Below are 23,413 nucleotides of genomic sequence, written 5' to 3'. Positions count from 1 at the left end.
TGGGAGACGACTGCCTGGGGCGAACCCACCTTCAACAGCCAGTCGTCGAGGTAGGGGAAGACAGATACCGCGGACCTGCACAGATGAGCTGCTACCACCGCCATCACTTCCGTGAACACCCAAGGGGCGCTGGTAAGGCCGAAGGGGAGCACAGCAAACGGAAAATGATCCTGGCCTACCATGAACCGCAGGTAACACCGGTGGGCCGGCAGGACGGGGATGTGAAAATAAGCGTCCTGCAAGTCCAACCCTACCATCCAGTCCCCAGGGCAGTCAGGACCTGAGCCAGAGTTAGCATATTGAACTTCTCCTTACGGAGGAAGCGATTGACGTCCCGGAGGTCCAAAATAGGGCGCAAGCCACCCTTTTCCTTCTTAGGGACCAGAAAGTAGTGGGAATAACAACCACTCCCTACTTCCTGATCGGGAACGTACTCGATGGCCCCCTTGGCCAGGAGGACCGAGACTTCCTGACGGAGAGGAGCCAAATGATACCCCGACATACGGTGGTACCGAGGTGGCATGGCTGGAAGGGAGGACAGAAAGGGGAGCCATTAACCGTGGCAGATTACCTGCAGTACCCACTTGTCCGATGTGATCTCGTACCAATGGTGGAGGTGGAGGCGAACCCCGCCACCCACTTGTGTGAGGTGCCCCTGAAGCTCGGATTAGGAAGGTTTTGAGGCAGAAAGAGCGGGGGTGGAAGAGGACTGACTCACACACCAGTTCCCAGACCCGCCCCTGCGGAACCCACGTCCACGGCCTTGCTGAGGCTGGTTCTGCACAGGCTAGCTGGAAGAGCGTGCCTGGGTACCCCTGCCCTGGCCACGAAAGGAGCGAAACCCCGGCATGGCACAGTTTTTCGAGGAAAGACCCAAAGACTTGCCCGTGGCACGAGAGTCTTTAATGCGCTCCAGGGCATTGTCAGACTTATCACCAAAGAGGCGGGAGCCATCGAAGGGCATGTCAATGAGCGAGCTCTGGACATCGGGAAGATCTAATCTGACCATTTTAAAGGAATCACTAACCAAATGTTGGCTCAAAACACATATCAAATGTTTTGGATTCGAAAGTATATATTTATTATCACTTTTCTTTTTCTCTTATGTATATTATTTGGAATCAAAACATACAAAAGTGTGACATTTACACACAAATACAGACATTTACCACAATAGACATATATATATATATATATATAAAAGCTATTTATACCACAAACATCAATAGAAACAAAAGTTATACAATTCACTTGTGGCTTCTCATAGCCCTTATCATTCAAATCAGATGCTCTAACAAATATTTCCACTGAGCATTCCTTATACGCCAGATCACCCTGCAAAATCGAGCATTCAAGGTTATCAACTTTTGTCCTTATTTTTTCACAAATGCTCCTGAATTAATTTCTTGTGTTTTTAAATTTATTGAGTGTCTTCCATTGTATTGTCGACGCGTTTCAGCCCATCAACTTGCAGGCTTCATCAGGACTAGGGCTTCAGAGTAACCAATGTTTCACAAGTAACCTACAACATCAAAACATGCCTTATTTATCTTCCAATATTTACAAGTAATATTTCTCGCAAATACAGTCTGTTACTTATGAGCAATCCACGTGTACATACGGACCTATATACAGATATTTTATTAAAATTAAAGCTAAAGACTGAAGTGACAGCCAGATAACCTAAACCTTAATGTGTCTAGAAATATATTTTCATCGAAATGTGCAAGGCAATTGGCATATCGAACTGTGACCTATATCAACACACCGTGTGGACCATTGAATAGTGCCCCCCAGTGACACGAAAAAAACGTGTAAGAAAAGACCCAAATCCATAACAATTCTCTTCCGCATCTAAATTCGATACAAAAAATGCAAGTACCTCTGGTGGTCAATCGATCTTCCCACCAATACTACGCTTCTTTGGAGTAGCCGAATTACTGAATTAGGAATATTAATAAAATAAAATATTAATAAAATTCTTTTTTTTTAAATATTCTTAATTCCTTTCATTAATACTTTTATAACCTGGGCTTCAAATGAGTGATTCTCTCTGTAGTAGGTAACTATTTCACTCATTAACGAAGAATACGTTTGCAATGAGGCTCATTTGAGTATTTCTTCAGTATCTATTATGATAGGATTTATGACCGCTTCCGCATCACGTGACTCCGCGGACACGATGGATACGGCTATGGTGAACGTTTGACTGCTTGGAGTTGAAAACCAGCGCTGCAAGGTAAGAAGCAGGTATAGCATTAATAATAGGTTTTATACAATTCCTATAGTGTTGGTCACAATTAGAGTAGCCGGTTATTGACTTGGGAGCAGACTTATTGTGTATCTGTTCGCCTCCTTCACTAGTAAGTATATTACTGTGTGGGTTTAGGGCCCCTGGAATCAGTGATTACATCATATTGCCAGTCGAGTTAAGTCAGTATACACATAACCCTTTCTTTCTGCTCTTTATTAGTTTCTTGACGGAAAACATGTAATTCAGTAATTCGGCTACTCCAAAGAAGCGTAGTATTGGTGGGAAGATCGATTGACCACCAGAGGTACTTGCATTTTTTGTATCGAATTTAGATGCGGAAGAGAATCGTTATGGATTTGGGTCTTTCCTTACACGTTTCTTTCGTGTCACTGAGGGCACTATTCAATCCAATTGCCTTGCACTTTGATGAAAATATATTTCTAGACACATTAAGGTTTAGGTTATCTGGCCGTCACTTCAGTCTTCAGTCTTTAGCTTTAATTTTAATAAAATATCTGTATATAGGTCCGTATGTACACGTGGACTGGTCATAAGTAACAGACTCATTTGAGAGAAATATTACGTGTAAATATTGGAAGTAAAATAAGGTATGTTTTGATGTTGTAGGTTACTTGTGAAAAATTGGTTACTCTGAAGCCCTAGTCCTAATGAAGCCTGCAAGTTGATGGGCTGAAACGCGTCGACAATACGACACTCAATACATTTAAAAACACAAGAAATTAATTCAGGAGCATTTGTGAAAAAGGACAAAAGTTGATAACCTTGAATGCTCGGTTTTGTAGGGTGATCTTACGTATAAGGAATGCTCAGTGGAAATTTTTGTTAGAGCATCTGATTTGAATGATAAGGGCTATTAGAAACAACAAGTGAATTGTATAACTTTTGCTTCTATTGATGTTTGTGGTATAAATAGCTTGTATATATATATGTCTATTGTGGTAAATGTCTGTATATGTATGTAAATGTCACACTTTTGTATGTTTTGATTCCAAATAATATACATAAGAGAAAAAGAAAAGTGATAATAAATATACACTTTCGAATCCAAAACATTTGATATGTGTTTTGAGCCAACATTTGATTAGTTATTCTTTTAAAATCGTCAGATTAGATTTTAAGATTAAGTATCAGGGAGAGGTCATTCAAGTATCTCTCCTACCTAATTTTGTTCGATTTATCCTGTGGCATTATCCTTTTTTGGTATATTCAAACCAAACCTGATGGCAAACTTCGCCGCATCCTTGCCCTCCGCAATCGCTTGGGAAAGGACAGCCTGGACCTCCTCAGAGCACTGAGGCAGAACCTCTGCCATCAAATACCACACTGTGTGGGAGTAACGGCCTAATAAGCAGGCGGTATTAACCGACCTCAACCACAAACTGGCTGAGGAGAACAACCTCTTGCCATATTGGTCCAGCCTCTTAGAGTCCTTATCCGGCAGAACCGAGGGAAAGGCACCCTGCGATGTCGAGGCCTGGATGACCAGGCTATCAGGCGTGGGGTGAGTGGTCAAGAAGGCGGGATCACCAGGCGCCGGGCGATGATGCCTAGCGACATTCTTATCCACCGGTGCCCCCGACGCCGGCCGCAACCAAGTACCGAAGAGGACTTCGGTAAGGGCCTCATTGAAAGGGAGCAGCGGCCCCTAGACCCGGAGCTGCGGTGAGATGAGTGCCGGACCTCCAGCAACTTCCAGCGCCGCTCCCGTAATGCCTTTGGGGCCATGGCACAGCAGTCCAGACAATCCTGGGAGTCATGGTCATGATCCAGGCAGTACAGGCAGACATCATGGGGGTCCGCCACTGACATATTACGGTGGCACGACCAACAAGACTTAAAGCCGGACATGCCTACGTGCACCAGGAGACAAGAGAAGCCAAAAAGTCTCAAAAAAGTGGTCAAAAAATGACCGAGGTACGTGCTCAATCCGGATCTGCACTTTTGGCACGGAAAAAGAAAGAATTGACATCAGCGTGCATGGGTGGCGCAGAAGTACTTTCCGTGACGTCATCTTGGCACTCGCAACGCCAGTGACGGAAGGGGAGCCGCACGACGCCACCTATCAGCGCGCAGGGGTACTGCTAAGCAGAAAATCTTCCCAGCTCCAGTCTGACGCCTGGGGAATATTCTAAGGTAAGAAATCTATCCCTAACGTGTGTCTCTTCAGATTCTTTATTCAGGACATCTTATTATCCACATGAGTGCCGAAGGGAGAATTTCAAGAATATAGGACACTAATAATCTGTTGCTAGGCTTCTGATTTTAAGCCTGTTAGTATCAACCGAGCATTATGCCAGAGGCACATTTCAAGGCAATATTCATGGGCAGACATGTCTAAAGCATGAAGAATCTCTTGAAAGTCTAGTCTCTTGGCATTTTCAGTTTCTCTGAAGAGAATCCCACAGGTATCTATCATAGATGCCAAACGAGGCAGTTGTACTTGCAGTCATCGTGCTCTCAGCAGCTGTGCCGTACATTTTCCTCCCCACTGTATCCATACATTTACTTTCCTTATATGGAGGACAAATGGATAAAGGTGCAACAGCAAGTGACGTCTTTGTCGCAGAGCGGATTTCTGAATGAGAAGGAGGATGTTGCCTTCTGTTGTAGTGTTTAAAATATAACTGACATCATTTGTTAGGAGTTGAGAAGCGAATGTTACGTTTGTTTGTTGCTCTTACCAATACTTAGTTGAAAGTATTGAGATCCTCTACCGATGATATTCTTGCCGGAAGAGTCTAAAGAGTTGGAGAGTAAAACCAGATGGAGCACCAATCTGTGGTGTGCACTGATGTTAATAAAGAGTGGTCACATCACCTAGAGGTCCTGTTGGAAGTTTATCTTCCACTATGGCATCTACGGCATCTTGAAGGGGAGCGAGATTTTCATGGGGGTCTCCTTAGGCAAAGGCCTACGTGGTTTTTGAGGAACAACTTGTGATTTAGGCCACTTTGGTGGTCTTACCGCACAAAGAGTGGCTGGTGGCCCTGGTGAGAAGTGCAGAGAAAAAGATCTTTTGGGAGAAGGACTGGGAGACTGACTCACATCGGACGTTACCTCTCTAGTGGGTGAATACACCCTGAAATAGTCATAGTGTGACTAGCATAGCACTCTCCTCCTAAGACAACAGAGACAATCTACTGCATGTCTGAGCGATGGAGAAGCAGATGATGGAGGTCGCATGGGAAGGCCTTTTCAGTGTTGATGGTGATCGCTCTGATGTCGATGATAGTCTTCGTCTCCACGTCGACAGCAAGTACCAAGTCTCGAAAGCAAGCATGCGGCTACAGTACCTGTTCTTGATGTCAAAGCCTCAAAATGGACAAGGAACATTGGTTTTTTCTCTCTTCTCTTGAGCTTTCCAGTCACAATGTCTTTAGATGTACATCTTGGGTAGTCCCTAGAACACAACGAGGAAGCAGAGGTATAACGAAAATTCTCTTCTCGCCCTTCATGACATATCTTGAAGTCTTTTGCATAGACCCAGCAGCCTGATCCACTGGCTGTCCTGGACATTTTTGTTTTTTAAACGTATGCAGTCTTCTGGAGGGCGATTGTCAGGAGGGCGTACGATGCAGAGGTTATGGGGATATGACGGGGGGGCTTTTTTCTAGACAGGACACTGCACAAAAAGTTAAGGCATTGTGACTGGAAAAAATACTAAATTCCAGTCAGAAAAAAAGTGAAAAATCTTGTGAGTCCTAAAGGGCATTGAGTGAGGTTGGTTAGACCAGTTTTCAAAATAATGTATGTGAGAAAAAGCATTTTTTATAAAAGGCTGAGCTCAGTGCTCCACTATCCTGTTTCCAGGAGGCAGAAAAACGAATTGCCATGTCACCTCAGGTGCATGACGGTACAATGGAGTAAGGCTAAGGCCCTTAATGGCAAAGTGACAGTTTTAATGCTTTAGCTGTGTAGCCTATGTGCTAGCATTGGCCTACATCCCTTTTATTATTACTTGAAAAAAAGAAGAAAAAAAAGGTTTGTGAATGATATTCCTAGTCACTTTGAATACCCTGACTATAATACTGTAATTGGGGACACTTTTACAAATGGAACATATTTGGCTATTGTTAGGCTTTTTAAGGCTGCAAAGTCTACTGTTATGTATGTATATGCCCATTTTGATCCTTAAAAAAGGTTGCGAATATTTAATTTATATATTTCACAAAATGGTCTGGGATCCGGCTGGTGTTCGAGAAATTCGGTGCATGTGACTATTGCGGAGGATCACCTGGAAGACAACAGGTTGACGGGAAAGAAACCGAAGTTCTGTATCAACAACTGCTTGTCTCTGACTGAGTAAGTTGCTCTACTATTCAAGCTCATTTAGGTTCTCGGCAAGCATGTCCTAGGAAAGGAAACCCTGTAAGCACGAAGAGGAGAAAAGAGGATACAGAAGGAATTTTATTCCAACCTGACGAATGAGAGGACGCAGGGGTAAACCTCCAAGCTTGAATCAATCAATCAGGTGTTTGTTAAAGCGCGACTACTCACCCGTAAGGGTCTCAAGGCGCTAGGGGTGGGGGGGAGTTGGGGGGTGCAGGTTCCATTCCATCAAGGAGGGGGTCTGTCGAAGAGCCAGGTTTTGAGGTTTCTTGCGAAGATGGGGAGCGATGTTGTCTGTCTGAGGTGGAGCGGAAGGGCGTTCCATGCTTTGGCCGCGAGGAAGGAGAAGGAGCGGGCTCCCGATCTGGTCTTTCTGGTGCGGGGGACCACAGCGTAGGAAAGCTGGGCTGATCGTAGGGGCCTTTGGGGTGCGTGGAATTTGAGTCGGCTGTTCAGGTATGCTGGTCCGGTGCCGTGGAGGGCCTTGTGTGCGTGGGTGAGCATCTTAAAGGTGATTCTCGCCTCGATGGGGAGCCAGTGGAGTGTGCGCAGGTGCTGGGAGATGTGGCAGTGTTTTGGCAGGTTGAGGACCAGTCTTGCGGCGGCATTCTGGATGTTCTGTAGCTTGCGGATGAGGTTTTTGTTTATTCCGGCGTAGAGTGCGTTGCCGTAGTCGAGTCTGCTGGTGACCAGGGCGTGAGTGACTGTCTTTCGGTGTTCGAGGGGGATCCATTTGTAGGTCTTACGAAGGAGGCGGAGGGTGTGGAAGCAGGAAGATGAGACAGAGTTGATCTGGCGGTCCATTTTGAGCTCGGAGTCCAGGATGATTCCCAGGTTGCGTGCGTGGTCTGTGGGGGTTGGCGGGTTTCCGAGGGCGGTGGGCCACCAGGTGTCACTCCAGGCGTCGGGGTTTGGGCCCATGATGAGTACTTCTGTTTTGTTGGTGTTTAGTTGTAGGCAGCTGTTTTTCATCCATTTGGCGACAGCTTCCATGCCTTCTCGAAAGTTGCGTCTGGCGGTGTTGGGCTCGTTGGATAGGGAGAGGATGAGCTGGGTGTCGTCTGCATATGACACGATGTTGAGTCCGTAGGTTCTGACGATGGGGGCAAGTGGAGCCATGTAGACGTTGAAGAGCGTCGGGCTGAGGGAGGAACCCTGGGGGACTCCGCAGGTGATAGGTGTGGGGTCCGAGAGGAAAGGGGGGAGTCTGACCCGCTGCGTCCTGCTGGAGAGGAAGGAGCAGATCCAGTCGAGGGCCTTGTCCTGGATTCCTGCATCGTAGAGTCTGCGTATTAGGGTGCGGTGGGAGACTGTGTCGAACGCCGCTGATAGGTCGAGGAGGATGAGGGCTACTGTTTCTCCTTTGTCCAGTAAGGTGCGGATGTCGTCTGTTGCGGCGAGGAGGGCGGTTTCCGTACTGTGGTTTTTTCTGAAGCCGGATTGGGAGGAGTCGAGGATGTTGTGTTCTTCAATGAATGTGGCGAGTTGGCTGTTGATGGCTTTCTCGATAACTTTAGCTGGGAACGGGAGCAGGGAGATGGGTCTGTAGTTTTTGAGGTCGGTGGAGTCCGCTGAGGGTTTCTTTAGGAGGGGGTTGACCTCGGCGTGTTTCCAGTCGTCGGGGAATGAGGCGGTCGCCAGGGAGCGGTTGATGGTTTGGAGGAGCATGGGTGCGATGGTGTTGGCGGCTCTGTTGAAGATGTGGTGGGGGCAGGGGTCCGTGGGGGCCCCTGAGTGGATTGACTTCATTGTCTTCAGTGTGTCTTCGGTGGTGAGGGCTGTCCAGTCATCAATCGCTGGTTTCCGGGTGTCGGGGTGGTTGGTGAGGGTTCAGTGTGTTGGTTGTCTTCGTCGAAGTTGTCGTAGATGCTCTTGATTTTGTGGTGGAAAAAGATGCTGAGTTTGTCGCAGAGGTCTTGTGAGGGAGGGATGTCGGTAGACTCGCTGGTGGGTTGGGCGAACTCCTTGATGATGCTGAAGAGTTCCTTGCTGTTGTGTGCGTGGGTGGAGATTCTGTCTTCAATCGCTTTTTTCCTCGTTTCTCCGATGAGTTGGTGGTGGGCGTTGGTGGCGGCTCTGAAGTTGTTGTGGGCTTCTGTGGATTTGGTGTTTCTCCAGGCCTTTTCGAGGCGGCGGCATGTGCGCCTGGACTCTCGAAGTTCGGTGGTAAACCATCTGGCTTTCTTGGCACGGGTATTGTTGTTTTTCTTGAGGGGGGCTATGGTGTTGGTGCTGTCCGAGATCCATCTATGCAGGGTTCGGGCTGCGGTGTTGGGGTCGTCGTTTTCCGTGATGGTTGGGGTGGAGTTGATGAGTGAGGAGGTAAGCTGGTCATCTGTGATTTTGGTCCAGTTTCTTTGTGGAAGCAGGTGCTGGTGTCTGTGGATGGTGGGTGTTCTGAAGGTGAAGTGGACGCAACGATGATCGGTCCATGGGAGTTCGGTGGTGTGGCTGAAGGTGATGGAGTTTCCTGTAGTGAAGAGGGGGTCGAGGGTGTGTCCTGCTGAGTGCGTGGGCTCGGTCACGATCTGGCGGAGTCCAATGTTGTGGAGGTTGTCCAGGAGGGATGTGGTGTTGGGGTCCAGTTGATTGTCGAGGTGGAAGTTAAGGTCTCCCAGCAGGGTGTAGTTGGTGGATGCGAAGGCCTGCGGGGAGATAATGTCCGTGATGGAGTTGGCGAAGGGTCCGCGGGGTCCAGGGGGTCGGTAGATGAGGGTTCCTCGGAGGGCTGCGGTGGGGCTGGCCAGTATCTTGAAGTGAAGGTGTTCCATCAGTTCTGTGGACTCGTCAGGGAGTGTGCTCAGGCGGAGGCTGGATTTGTTGACGATGGCGATTCCTCCTCCTGGGTGGATGGGGCGGTCCTTCCTGGAGATCTTGTATCCTTGGGGGATGGCGATGGCGATGTCCGGTCCCGAGGTGGTGTTGGTCAAGGTTTCGGTGAAGAATGCTACGTCTGGGGTTGTGCTGTCGAGGAGGTCCCAGATTTCTGTGGCGTGTTTGTGGAGGGATCGGACGTTGAGGAGGATGCATTGCAGGGTCTTCGGTTCGGTTGTGTTCTTGTGGGCGGGTTGTGCTGGATCCGTGTTCTTGGCGGTGCTACAGGTGTGCCGGCAGCGGTGACAGCTGAAGGGTCCATGGGTGTCGGCTGGTGATGCTAGCTTGCAGTTGTTGTTGCAGCCTGGGTTGAGTGCGTGGAGTGCTGCTGGGTCGTAGCGTTGGTGGGGCGGAGGTCCAGGGTTCCTGGTGCTGGTCGCGGACGGGTCGCAGACGGGCGCAGACGTACTTGCCTCTGACGCGCCTTTGGTGCACCAGCGGCGCGCCCGCAGCCCGCGGCCGCTGCACGGCCGCGTAGTGGCCGCCATTAAGTAGGGGTCGGGGAGGGCTGGACAGCTGGGAGGTGGGAGCGGGGAGGGGAGCTGGATTGGGCCGGTCGTGCTGGGGGGGGGAGGGGCCGCGGGGGCAGCAGCGGCGGGGAAAGATAAAGGGAGGAAAAAAGGGATAAAGAAAAAAGGGAAAATAAGCAGAAATAAGGCACAAAAGAGCAGAGATGCAGAAAAGAGCAGAAAGGTGAAAGATAGAAAGGGTAAAAAAACTAGTGAAAACGAGTGAAGGAGCAGAGGGAGAGAAAGGGAAAATGGGCAGAAATAAGGCACAAAAGAGCAGAGGTGCAGAAAGGTGAAAGATAGAAAGTGGAAAAAAACGAGTGAAAACGAGTGAAGGAGCAGAGGGAGAGAAAGGGAAATGGGCAGAAATAAGGCGCAAAAGAGCAGAGGTGCAGAAAGGTGAAAGATAGAAAGGGGAGAAAAACGAGTGAAGGAGCAGAAAGAAAGAAAGGAGACAGAGGTCCACTGGACCACCAGGGATGAGGCGCAGGGAAACCTGCGGGTGGAGGAGGGCCTCGATCACCAACACTCAAGAGTGCAGGGGCAGGGGCACCTCACTTAATGGTGGAGCTGCGAGGGTGGGAGAGCAATTTCACTGACAATGAGTCAGTGGTCTTGCTCGCCTGTCCCCGCAGTGGCCGCCATTAAGTAGGGGCCGGGGAGGGCTGGACAGCTGGGAGGCGGGAGCGGGGAGGGGAGCTGGATTGGGCCGGTCGTGCTGGGGGGGGGGGGGGGGAGGCCGCGGGGGCAGCAGCGGCGGGGAAAGATAAAGAGAGGAAAGAAGGGATAAAGAAAAAAGGGAAAATAAGCAGAAATAAGGCACAAAAGAGCAGAGATGCAGAAAAGAGCAGAAAGGTGAAAGATAGAAAGGGTAAAAAAACTAGTGAAAACGAGTGAAGGAGCAGAGGGAGAGAAAGGGAAAATGGGCAGAAATAAGGCACAAAAGAGCAGAGGTGCAGAAAGGTGAAAGATAGAAAGGGGAAAAAAGGAGTGAAAACGAGTGAAGGAGCAGAGGGAGAGAAAGGGAAATGGGCAGAAATAAGGCGCAAAAGAGCAGAGGTGCAGAAAGGTGAAAGATAGAAAGGGGAGGAAAACGAGTGAAGGAGCAGAAAGAAAGAAAGGAGACAGAGGTCCACTGGACCACCAGGGATGAGGCGCAGGGAAACCTGCGGGTGGAGGAGGGCCTCGATCACCAACACTCAAGAGTGCAGGGGCAGGGGCACCTCACTTAATGGTGGAGCTGCGAGGGTGGGAGAGCAATTTCACTGACAATGAGTCAGTGGTCTTGCTCGCCTGTCCCCGCAGTGGACGCCATTAAGTAGGGGTCGGGGAGGGCTGTACAGCTGGGAGGCGGGAGCGGGGAGGGGAGCTGGATTGGGCCGGTCGTGCTGGGGGGGGAGGGGCCGCGGGGGCAGCAGCGGCGGGGAAAGATAAAGGGAGGAAAGAAGGGATAAAGAAAAAAGGGAAAATAAGCAGAAATAAGGCACAAAAGAGCAGAGATGCAGAAAAGAGCAGAAAGGTGAAAGATAGAAAGGGTAAAAAAACTAGTGAAAACGAGTGAAGGAGCAGAGGGAGAGAGTGAAGGAGCAGAGGGAGAGAAAGGGAAAATGGGCAGAAATAAGGCACAAAATAGCAGAGGTGCAGAAAGGTGAAAGATAGAAAGGGGAAAAAACGAGTGAAGGAGCAGAGGGAGAAGAAAGGGAAATGGCTATAAGGCGCAAAAGAGCAGAGGTGCAGAAAGGTGAAAGATAGAAAGGGGAGAAAAACGAGTGAAGGAGCAGAAAGAAAGGAGACAGAGGTCCACTGGACCACCAGGGATGAGGCGCAGGGAAACCTGCGGGTGGAGGAGGGCCTCGATCACCAACACTCAAGAGTGCAGGGGCAGGGGCACCTCACTTAATGGTGGAGCTGCGAGGGTGGGAGAGCAATTTCACTGACAATGAGTCAGTGGTCTTGCTTGAATGAGTAAGGAAGACGTGACTCATCCCTACAGAATGAGACCATGCCTGATGAAGAGGCCAGTTTTTGTTCTGCTGTTCAGAGCTTAGGCAAAGAAGAATATTGTTTCTGCCTTCTGCTACTTTCATGCTTGACAATAGAAGACCAGTTGTTTAGGATGCCACGAATGACTCTGGAGAGAGCGCACTGATGCCTCAAGTTACCCATAGCGAGTTTCTGTTAGTTTTAGATTTTTGGCCAACAGGATAATCAGGAGTAGGCACTGCAGGTCCCTGTAACATGGAAAGCTACCCACAACAGGGCTCTGTGGTCTGGATCAGCACACAACGGGCATCATCTTTGTCTGTGTATGACTTCTGACAGCTCACCAGGCTCTAATTTATTTTATTTATTTATAAAGTTTTATATAGCGCGAACTTGATCCCGAAGGATATCAGAGCGCTTTACAATTTGAGGCAAAGGTTTAGACATGCAGGGGACTTTTCCAGTGAGGGACATGGTGGGCTAGTAGGACCAAGGGACCCTCAGGATAAAAAGAGACCCAATTCCTCAACTTAATACATGCCACAGAGTGTGTTTGCACATGTCCTATCAGGCCTTATCCCCTCCCTTCACCCCTCTGTAAACACGCCCTATAATCTTTTTAGGACTAGACTAGACTTTATGGCTAGACTACTCAACAGTATACCCAGACCTGAATCCATCTCTGCCCAAATCAAAGCCCTACACTGACTTCCAGTAAGGAAACGTATCCAATTTAAATCCTGGTGCTTGGTTTTCAAGGCCCTTCATGGAATAGGGCCGGAATTCCTTAAACAACTCGCCCACTGGTACACCCCTACTAGAACATTACGCTCCTCTGACGCCAAACTGGTAACAGTACCTAGGGTGAAAAAGGCTAACTGGGGAGGCAGAAGCTTCACAGTTAATGCCGCAAAGGCCTGGAACGCACTTCCTTTTTCACTAAGAAGCAAGACCAACCTCCTTGTTTTTAGAAAAACACTTAAAACCTGGCTTTTCACAAAAATGATCTAACCAACCCAATGATCTCCCCATCTGGCTTGACTCCTGTTTAGGGCTTCTCTCAGCGCCAGGACACCTTTGTGGTAACAGTTGCGCTTTACAAATAGCTATAACATAACATAACATAACATGAGATTAAGTCACCGTGAATCCTAAGAGTTGTAGGTCTGTCCCAACCAGTTGTCCATTCATCCATCCAGCAATATGTATCTATTGTATCACTTTGCTAAAACGTAAGTACTTATAAATGTATCTTGCACTCTCTTTGCAGTACTGAAATTACTATAATTATTAGTCAAATACTTAAGGATTGGCCTAGTCACTAACCCTAGTACAAATCAATTGCTTAATATAATATGTATGCAGACGGGCAAGAAGCTACAAAGTTTGAATACAGTGTTCAAAAAACCCAGTTTATATCTATGTAGTTTTGGAATCTCCCCGTCATAGAATCCCATGTGACCTAAAAAAAAAGATTTGATTGGTTCACAACGGACTGGTAGTTGTGTCAGCAACAGACTAATTGCTGGGCATGCCCTTTTGCACATTTTCGGACAGAGAGAGTCGCCTACCAAACTTCCAATGTGTATTAAAACTGATCTGCCAGTCCTCTGCAACTAGGTACTTCCCTCCATTGATGCAGATATATATGGAGTGTGTATGTGTAACAACGTAAGCAGTAGTATGTGCAGGGAGTACAAGTTCTATATCTGGCCACCAATACATCCATTTTAATTTCTTGCACTGAAGTAGGAGTCATACATAGGATGGAGCAGAACGTAATCCAGGCTGCAATGTCAATTGCAGGGCTTCTCAAGTCTCCTCAGAATAAAGGTAGAAGACAGAGGATCCCTGTTCAGTGTAGGGAAAACCCCTGACTTTTACTGTTCCATTGTTTGATCAAAGCGCTAGTCCCAAGAGGTTGAGTGGTTGTTTGTCCTGGCTGTGGGTCTCTTGTGACAAGGCGATTACAACTCCACCCCCATTCCTGCTGACAAAATGGGGACAAAGACTATGTCTGCACCAGTCTAGAAAGAATACAAAAAAAACTGGAACCATAACTGCACTTGCATAATGCACTAACTGTCTGCATGGTTTGTACAAATATTATTGAGCCAAGATTTATCTGTAATCAGAATCCAAAGTTGTGGAGCAATAGAGACAAGAGGATTGCTTATGTGCTCTCAAACTGGGATCGCAGACTGGCAAATCCCCTTTGACAGGTTCTGGATCAGGAAACTGAAGTTAGAAGGGCCAGCTTGAGGATAGAGGCAGATTTCTCATGAGGGGTGCTGGAGATACCCTTGCACAAATGAGAGGCTGCTGAGAAAAGGAGAAGAGCGAAGGTAGGAAGAACTAAAACAGCCCACTGCAGCTAGGGAATGATCTGCACAATTAGACCATGTGGTGAGGCCTTGAGATTGTGGTGCTCATGTATCATGCCTACAAACAGTTGCACCTTAGGCAGCTGAGTGCTCATGAAAATTGGAAACATATCTTGCTGTTTTCTTTATAGATAATGTAGCTACTTTGCCAAACTAGGCATTTAGAAAGTTGCAAACACATTTGGGAGTCTTATCAGAAGAAACCTGGAGGATTAGGGCTATAACTAAATTGCTCACCATAATCGACTGTTACTTGTGCCTTGACTTGGATTACCACTGCGACCATGCGTGGGCTCTTAGCTCCTATTCGGATGGCGGGTTTGTGTTTGGTAACAACAAAGGCCACCCCCACCTCACACATTACCTGATGGTAATCAGAGCACAGCCTCTTACTTAATTCGTGCATATGCCTCCAGTTTTCGTCCCAAGCAGCACACAAATGTGCACAAGAGGTCGCTCCAGGGAGGAGTCAAGGTGCAATGTGGTCGCACTTGTTAATCCCGGACTGCGTGATGCCCCTGAAAAGGTTTTTATACCAGCTATGTCATGCTTGAAGTTGGAATCTATCCCAGAAGCTCTAAAACCACCAGGGCCTGCAAAATGTAGCAGACGAGGGATATTGAGATGAGTCTGCAGTGGCTCTCAACACTGAAATGTAAAGGCAAAGGGGACAGGCATGAAGTCACTTTGGAAACACACAAGTTATTAATGGGCATATGCCCCTAGCCGCATGTTAATATCACTTAGGGTGTAACTGAGCACAAATATGTTCTTATTCCTAGCTAGCAAACATCAGGAGCAATTTCTTGCTGATTAAAAAGCGCAAAATATGTCTGAAAGTTCGCCAATTTAGGTCTAATTTTAGGATTAGCGCAGGAATATGGCCAACTTGCAAAGATAGAGGTTAAGAGTTTGCTTACATCACATTTCTCAAGGAAATTATAAAATGCATCTGTTTATCCAAATATGTAACTGATGCTCAACTCCATTCAGGGGAGCTCCATACGTGGCCTCACAGTTTTCGCTCATTGGTGGTGATAAACAAAGCTTGTCCCAGATTGTAGGTGAATAGTTCAAGAAATGTTTCTGCGGAGGGAAAGATGGCTGAACAATTGTTTTTGTTTTTAAGGACCAGCACTTCCTTCTTTGATGGAAACCCCTTTCTGTCTTTCAAGCCAAACCCTACTTTTAAGATTATCTATCAGACTATGTGAAATGTTATTATAAAGACACTGGTATCAGTGGAATCACCGTTTATCGCAACTTGAAGGCGCAGAATGCACAGTAGGAGTCTTAAGTCTTCAAGACACCCATAGATCCTTTCAAGTGTTAGGCCAGTAAAGTAGCATAAAATGAGTCTTTGATGGATTCATGGCTTGAATTTATCTCGGTACAATGCCTAATAAGAATAGGCCATACTGGGACCTTTGACCAATCTCTGGTGGAACTAGGCTTCTTGCTCCATCCAGACAGGAGAAGCTTTGTTAATTGGAGTATAAATCTGAGGGAAGCTTTGTTAATTGGAGTATAAATCTGAGGTGAAAACTTGTTACTTTCTTCCGGCTATATATAGGAGTGTCTGTCCAGACAGATCAAGTCTCCGAGTTACTGAGCCTAATTGAGGGGCTCATGATTTTCACTTACAGTGCGCTGCTTACTCATGGTAAAGTGCAGGAACCAAAGAACACTAGTCTTCAGACTGCGCTGAAAAATTATCACAAAGCAAGCAAGTAGCAGACAAATTATGAAAGCTCCAATACCCCAAGGAGAACTTTTTTGGGTCAGTTGCAAATACGGCTGAGAGCAGTTTTCAACATTTATTGAAGCCAGTCACCAGCAGAAGTTCCAAAGACTAAAAAAAATACTTAAAGCTGCAGAGAACAGTCGGCCTCTTAAGTATACAACAGCATAGCAAAAAACAAATTCTGCTGAATAAGGCACTTGTGACTAGGCCTGGGCGGTGAACTCTGCTCCGTTCGCTGAGTTTTCCACACTCCGTGGAGCGGAGTTTTTAGCCTCGCTCGGCAATGTCAAGTTGGCGAGTGAGGCAAATCCACCTGCCTAGAAGACTTCTCAACGCAGGGGGGCAAATTTCTCAACACTGGCAGTCGCAAATGGTCGTGACTGCTCGCGTTGAGAAACCAGACCATCCGCGTTGAGTAAGCAGCAGCTCGGGTAGAAAATCTACTCGAGCACCAAGAAAAGAAGCAGCACTCTCTTGCGCTGCGCATGCTGGCGCTAGCACTGATTTTACAGTGCGGGACAAACACCTGGCGCTGAAAATCAACGCCAACGGCATGATCAAACCAACTCTGCCACTTACGGAACTCTGCATAGCGTGGTGTAGATTTTGGGTCACTTCCCGGAGTTCTGCGTAGCCAAACTCCAGGAACTCTGCCCAGGCTTACTTGTGACCATGCAGAGAGAATACTTTTATGGTGAAAGTCAGTCAGCACTAAATGGAGATGAAGAGTAGGTTGGATAACACAATCACTTAGGCTTCAAAACATATCCATTTTTATACTTGAGAGAAAATTTGCTCTATTCATCCGTTCTGTAATGCAGCAGTGTATAAAGCAACAACACTGCACAAGCATATGTAGTCATAAAGGAAATTTCATGCATTGCGACACAATTATGAATTTAGTATTTTTATCCATACATGCTTCATTCTTAGTGTGTGTCTGATGATTTTTGTAATCTTGGGACAGAAGTAACTATCTGACTGGTTAGAAATAACTTGATCTATTTCCAATACGATTTTCTTACTAAAATGCCAACCTAATGAATATCTTTCCAACAAGATGATACTGGACACCATGGCTTGTAATGTTGGTCACTTTAATATGAGGTGCATCACAAGCAAGAGATGTCTGCGTTTTTTCATTTGACTTACCACAGAAAACTTTCCATCTCCAAACCACATGACCCAACGAGTACCCTCAGCTGCCCGGCTCCTGCCAGTCATCCACCACGATACAATTCGCCCAGGCCACCAGGAGAATCCACGCAGCTTGCCCCAGACAAGTTCTCCAATCCCAAATCCCCTTCCATCCTGGGTAAAGAGAGAAAAGACAGAATTCAGCACATAAAATCAAACAATAATATAATTTCCACTGACTCAGATCATTATCCACAAAGTTGAATCTTTTAGAACTATAGAACAGGTTTCCTCTCAAACATAATATTAACAATAAACGGAGTATATAAAACGCCTGGTTACACTAGGCTATTGTGTCCCCGCGCTACGGTACGGACCTAGCGGTACGGATATGTGATACAAACAGGTCTTGAAGTACTAGACTGAGTAATACCATGTTGTTTTTGAAAGTGGTCTAAAATAAAACTTCTTAATATAATGGGAATCACTCAAGATTCCTTTCACTGTTTATTCTCCAAATTTCCCAATCTGTAATCAATCAAAGACATCTCTGACCGGAAGGGATGAACAGGTTATTTACCTTCAGTAATGCCTTTTCTGGTAGAGATTATCTAACCAGAGTCCGCATCTTTTGAGTACCTCTAGGTGCCAGACTAGATTTGAAGAATTTTGATAGCAATTTACACACGACTGCAGGTGGCGTTGTGCAGCCAGGCTAGCTTGAATCCAGTGGCAAAGTGAGCAATGGACCCACGTCTGGGCATACCCTGCCAACTTAGGGTAAACAAAGCGATACCAAAGGGGATAATGGACGGAGCGCTTGAGCAAATCAAACACTCACACCCAGTCAACTGATCTGGGTTAATCCATCATCATTCTTTAGCTCACTCCACCACCCCAGTTCAGACATGGCCATTGGTATCGCTTTGTTCGCCCTAAGTTGGCAGGGTATGCCCAGACGTGGGTCCCTTGCTCACTTTGCCACTGGATTCACGCTAGCCTGGCTGATGACGGCTGATTAGCCAGAAACCGGTCCCAGGATGCTTGTTTCCGGTCCAGGGAAGACATGGCTTGGCAGTTCGGGCTGGACTGTTCCCATGAGGCACAGGGTCAGACTGATTTGCATATGGCAATGTCAGAACTGGGGTGGTGGAGTGAGCTAAAGAATGATGATGGATTAAACCCAGATCAGTTGACTGGGGGTGAGTGTTTGATTTGCTCCAGTGCTCTGTACATCATCCACTTTGGTATCGCTTTGTTCGCCCTAAATTGGCAGGGTATGCCCAGACATGGCCACTGGATTCAAGCTAGCCTGGCTGATGACGGCTGATTAGACAGAAACCGGACCCAGGACGCTTGTTTTCGGTCCAGGGAAGACATGGCTTGGCAGTAAGGGCTGGACTGTTCCCATGAGGCACAGGGTCAGACTGATTTGCAGATGGCCATGTCTGAACTGGAGTGGTGGAGTGAGCTAAAGAATGATGATGGATTAAACCCAGATCAGCTGACTGGGGGTGAGTGTTTGATTTGCTCCAGCGCTCCGTCCATCATCCCCTTTGGTATCGCTTTGTTCACCCTAAGTTGGCAGGGTATGCCCAGACGTGGGTCCCTTGCTCACTTTGCCACTGGATTCACGAGCCTATCCATCATCCCCTTTGGTATCGCTTAGTAGGGGGAGAGGTGTGGCGCCTCGGCCAGGGCAAATGACGCTGGAATCTGGGGATCACGGTTCGATCCCCGGTGCGGTGGCAGATTAGCCCAGCACCATGTGATTCTGGGCAATAGCTTGCTTAATCTTTCCGACGGCCCCCAGCGCCTAGAGACCCTTACGGGTGATTGTTCGCGCTTTACAAATGTGGAATATTAGTTTTGGATTACCGGCACTTGAACTCTCATTGTCGGACCTGCGTGGTACAGAATACTCACAGTTCTGCCCTTGTGGATAGTCTCGTGCGTAAACAGTTTAAGACCAGACTTGACATATCCAATGGCCTTTTTAGCCATAATCTGTCCTCACTTAGTAGTCAATGGACAGCGTTCACCTGTGGCGGCAAACAAAAACAGTTCAGAAGATTAGCCATGGGCTATAAAAACAGTCCAGGCGTCTTTGTCGCCCGCATTGTCTCTCTCTTGGAGGGACTCGGCCCTGATGCGTGCTCGTATGTTGATGACATTTATCTCAGACGACGAATTATGGCTGCATCTTTGTCGCGATGACCGCATCATTTGTATGTTTGCGGACTTCTGTTACAAATTTAACTTTGCAAAATCACACATTGCTGAGTACACAGTGTTGTTCTTGGGCGATGAGCTCAACAATGAAAGTCGAGGTTTGGTACCTCACTTCTTGGAGAAATGCGTACATCTGCGCACTCCTACAACCCTGAAGAAACTACAATCGTTGCTGGGTTTTCTGAATGTCGGGCATACTTACATTCCCGAATATGCCCAGTGTATCAAGCTGCTATATGCATTGATACAACCAACTTTTACCAAATCTTGCTGGCTGCCTGAACATTCAGCTATACTGCAATCTTTACAGTCTGATATACTTGCATCTAAATTCTTATTGACTCGTGAGAACCACACCAACCTGGTAATAAGAATTGTGCCGGGACCAGTGGGTTTCACATACCTGACATTTATTTAAGGTGACAGAGTGCCTATTGCTTACAAGTCACACTTGTACACTTCGGCTGAAATGCAGTTTTCCTCTGTGGAAAAAGTTCTGACTGCAGTGCAGATGGTGATTCTGAAGGAACGTGCGTTGTCGCAAGGAAAACGCATGTTGGTCGTTACCCCCTATTCTGCCCTTGAGGCAGTGACAAAGTCCAGTGTACCTAATTCAAAAGCTTTGAATCCTCGTTGGATACAATGGGCCACATCCTTGACGTCTCCTGATGTCACGTTTATTTTTGATTTCTCTTTGCAAACCCAGGAGTACTTGCAGTATTAATTAATTCATCCGGCTCCTCTGACCTTGCGCCTGCTGGAGTATTTCCATTATATCATTTACACTGACGGATCGGCGCAACCGGCGACAAGATCAAAGCATGCTTATTCAGCAGCCTGCGCAATAATGGTGGGTACTATGGTGAATGGAGAGTTCAAGTCCGATGTCGTGCATACACAGACATTAGGGGACTGTACCGCCCAATTGGCAGAGCTACGTGCTCTGTTGCTTGCACTGGAATATGCTGACCCTTGTGTGACTACTCTAATTGTAAGTGACTCTTACTACTGTGCTCAGTCTTACAATGACAATTTATTCTTTTAGACTCAAAATGACTTTCGTGATTCCAAAGGTAGCAAAATCAAACACAAAATGCTATGGGTTTCAGTGGCAGAGCTTAAAGAACGGCTGTCGCTCGTGTTTGTAATTCATAACATTGGTCATCAGCGCGTAGGGGTACACGCTGTTGGTAACTGTCTTGCTGGCGAAACAGCAAAGACAGAAGTAGCGACATATGTAGTTGCTGCAACAGAGAAGGGAGGTAGTTTCCCTTCTAAATACTCTAATCATTTAAATCCTGATAAAGTTCCCTATGTGAGAATTAACGACGTTGGTGACAGATTGATTCCCAACGCGGACCGCAGGTAAACCCTGATAACATCCGCTCACGAGGGCATGGCCTTGGTGCATGCCAGCGTTTCAGCGAATGAATATCTCTTACAGCAGCGTTACTGGTGGTGCAGAATGTACAAACAGACGCGTGATTATGTCCTTACTTGTGACATTTGTCAGCAGATCAAACCTTCAACTGCTGCGCGCCCGCCCCAGACGCAATGGTACATATCTAATAAACCACTTGGGTGGGTTTATTTAGATCACTGCGGTCCTTTCTCCTCAGATACTGCGTATAAGTACATCTTAGTTGCAGTGGTTTCGTGCACACACTTCATTTGGCTCTGGCTGCAACGGAGTGCTGATGCCCGAACTGTCATCAGGGATATGCGTATCTATGTGGGAATTTTAGCATGTGGCACCCTTCATTCGCATCAGGGTCCAGCGTTCTCCTCTAAGGCGTACTGTGTGCCATGAGTTCATTGGGGGTCCAAGTCAAATTTTCGTCTTCATACAGACCTGAGGATAATAGTGTTGTGGAGCGAATGAACCGTGACTTAAAGCAATCCTTTACAGCTAGGGTTTTAGGTACTGGCAGGAACTAGCTGGCCCATCTCTATAGCGTTCAACGTGCACTTAATAGTCTCCCTAGAAGGTCTCTGGGTGGGCGGACCCCATACCAAATGCCCTTTTGCATCAAAATGTTTGTTCGGACCTTGAGGGTCTAGACATGGCGGCGTCTGCCACACCCTTTGACGTAGATGATCATTCTGCTGTAGTACAGCACCTACAAAAGACTTGTGACAGTTTTGCAAAGGAACACTTGCCCTCCACTACTGATGCTGCGCTTCAGATTCCGGTAGTTGGCTGGCTACCCCAAGTCAGTGATCTGGTTCGTGAGAAGGTGGAGAACAAGATGGAGTTCGTCCCCTCATATCGAGCACCAGTACCTGCACTTGGAGTGCAGGGCACAAGAACAGTCATTTTACCTCCACTTCCTGGTCGCAAGGATAACTGGTCATCTCCATTGACAATGTCAAATTACAGCGAGTGGACGATTCTTCTTAGTAGGACTCCAGCGGTCTCTTGTCAAGCGATGCCGAGAAATTCTTTTTTGGCTCCGGCGAATACCAACAGGCCAGACGTTGCCATCGAGATGTATACAGTTACTAATCCTTTATTGAATCCACCGGCTGGTGATCCCAATGATGATACTGAGTAGACTTACCCCACAGATGTGTCGTTACCTGAAGTGCAAACAAGTCCTGTTAACCATTCAAGCTTTTCATTTGACTCTGACTCTACAACATCAAAGTCATCATCGAAAATTCTATTTTTGTAGTTTAAAAGACATTTTTTGATACCCCCATTGACTTACATTTGGCAGGTGCTATTTTTGACTTTTTTTTTTAGTCATGTCAATTGGATTTGTAGTTGTACTTTTTCGGCTGCTAAATGGACAGTATGTTAAAGAAAGATCTACAATTAGGTTAATTGGTGGAACTTTGGCACCCCATTCATCGTCCCACCTCATGAAGAGGGACCAGACTTTTGTCAACATCACAGCTTGCCCTGTATTAGATGGGATTGAGTGGGATGCTTTGAAATTTCAAATTCAAGGAACTACAGAGGTTATAATGTTCCCAATGTACTTTGTGCTTCAATGGGGAATGTTGTAAAACAAAACATACACTCTGATGATTAGGATGTCCAAGCCGTAGAGGCTCTGTTTTCTGATTTGAAATATTACGCAAAAATGCACGAAGAAGGCTATATCCAGGTGGAAACACCTTGACTTCCTAGCAGCAGGTCATTACTTTTTTAACTATGCATACCAGCTGAACGGATCTAACACTGTTGATCGCTGATTTGACCGTATGGGGGCACTAGACCCCAAAATATCTGATGCGGAAATATAGTAAGCTTGAAGATTAATCAATGATGTATACAGGTACCGAACCCTGACAGATTGTGAGCAAATATTGACAGGGAGTGAAAACTGCTATAGGGTACTATACCCTGATCAATTTAAACACAGTATACACATAAGCAAACAACACTATGACACCATAGCATTAATGGTATTCACCATTAAAGGATGACTCAATAGGTTTATTAAGAGGATTTTTTGCTCATACCCACAACTATATGTAACATCGGGCTTCTGATTTTGAACATAGGGGCATAAGCACTAATTGCGTGACAATGTCCGATTACAAATGTTACTTCAAACATACATGTTTTGTTAACGTTTTGTGGTTTTAGAATCGGAAGAAAGGTGCCTTAACCCCTTCCAGAAGTATTTTATTTATGTTTAAAAGACACAGGAAGTAATTGTGTATAAATGCTGACATTTTGATTTCATGGTCATATGACCAAGACCGAAGCAGGTCGAAATGCGTCTCATTCGTTTGGCAAAATAAATTGCTCAATTTGATTACATACGACCCTGTTGGTGAGGCTGGATTCCTTTCACTCAAGGAGGAAGGATTATCACTGCAATATAGAGCAGTGGTGACCGCTGAACCAGCCCCGGATATATATATTTTTTTTTTCACTGAAAAAAACATAGGTTTTAGGGACGTTATAGTTAGTTGGACATTTCACTTGTTC

At 46.6% G+C, this 23,413-nt stretch overlaps 1 protein-coding gene across 8 annotated transcripts in view; it reads right to left on the bottom strand.

Moving 5' to 3' along the window:
• The window catches only part of DNMT3A (DNA methyltransferase 3 alpha), a 2,120,215-nt gene that overhangs the window by 920,058 nt on the left and 1,176,744 nt on the right, over positions 1-23,413 (bottom strand). For all 8 annotated transcript variants that reach the window (XM_078650037.1, XM_078650035.1, XM_078650036.1 and 5 more), the window contains one exon: positions 17,251-17,409. In XM_078650037.1, the coding sequence (XP_078506163.1) occupies positions 17,251-17,409 (159 nt within the window). The remainder of the gene's footprint in view (positions 1-17,250; positions 17,410-23,413) is intronic.

Source organism: Lissotriton helveticus, chromosome 6, assembly GCF_964261635.1.
Source record: "Lissotriton helveticus chromosome 6, aLisHel1.1, whole genome shotgun sequence".
In the NCBI taxonomy this organism is placed as follows: domain Eukaryota; kingdom Metazoa; phylum Chordata; class Amphibia; order Caudata; family Salamandridae; genus Lissotriton; species Lissotriton helveticus.
The sequence above is the reverse complement of the archived record's forward strand: the minus strand, read 5'-3'. Positions and strand labels throughout refer to the sequence as shown.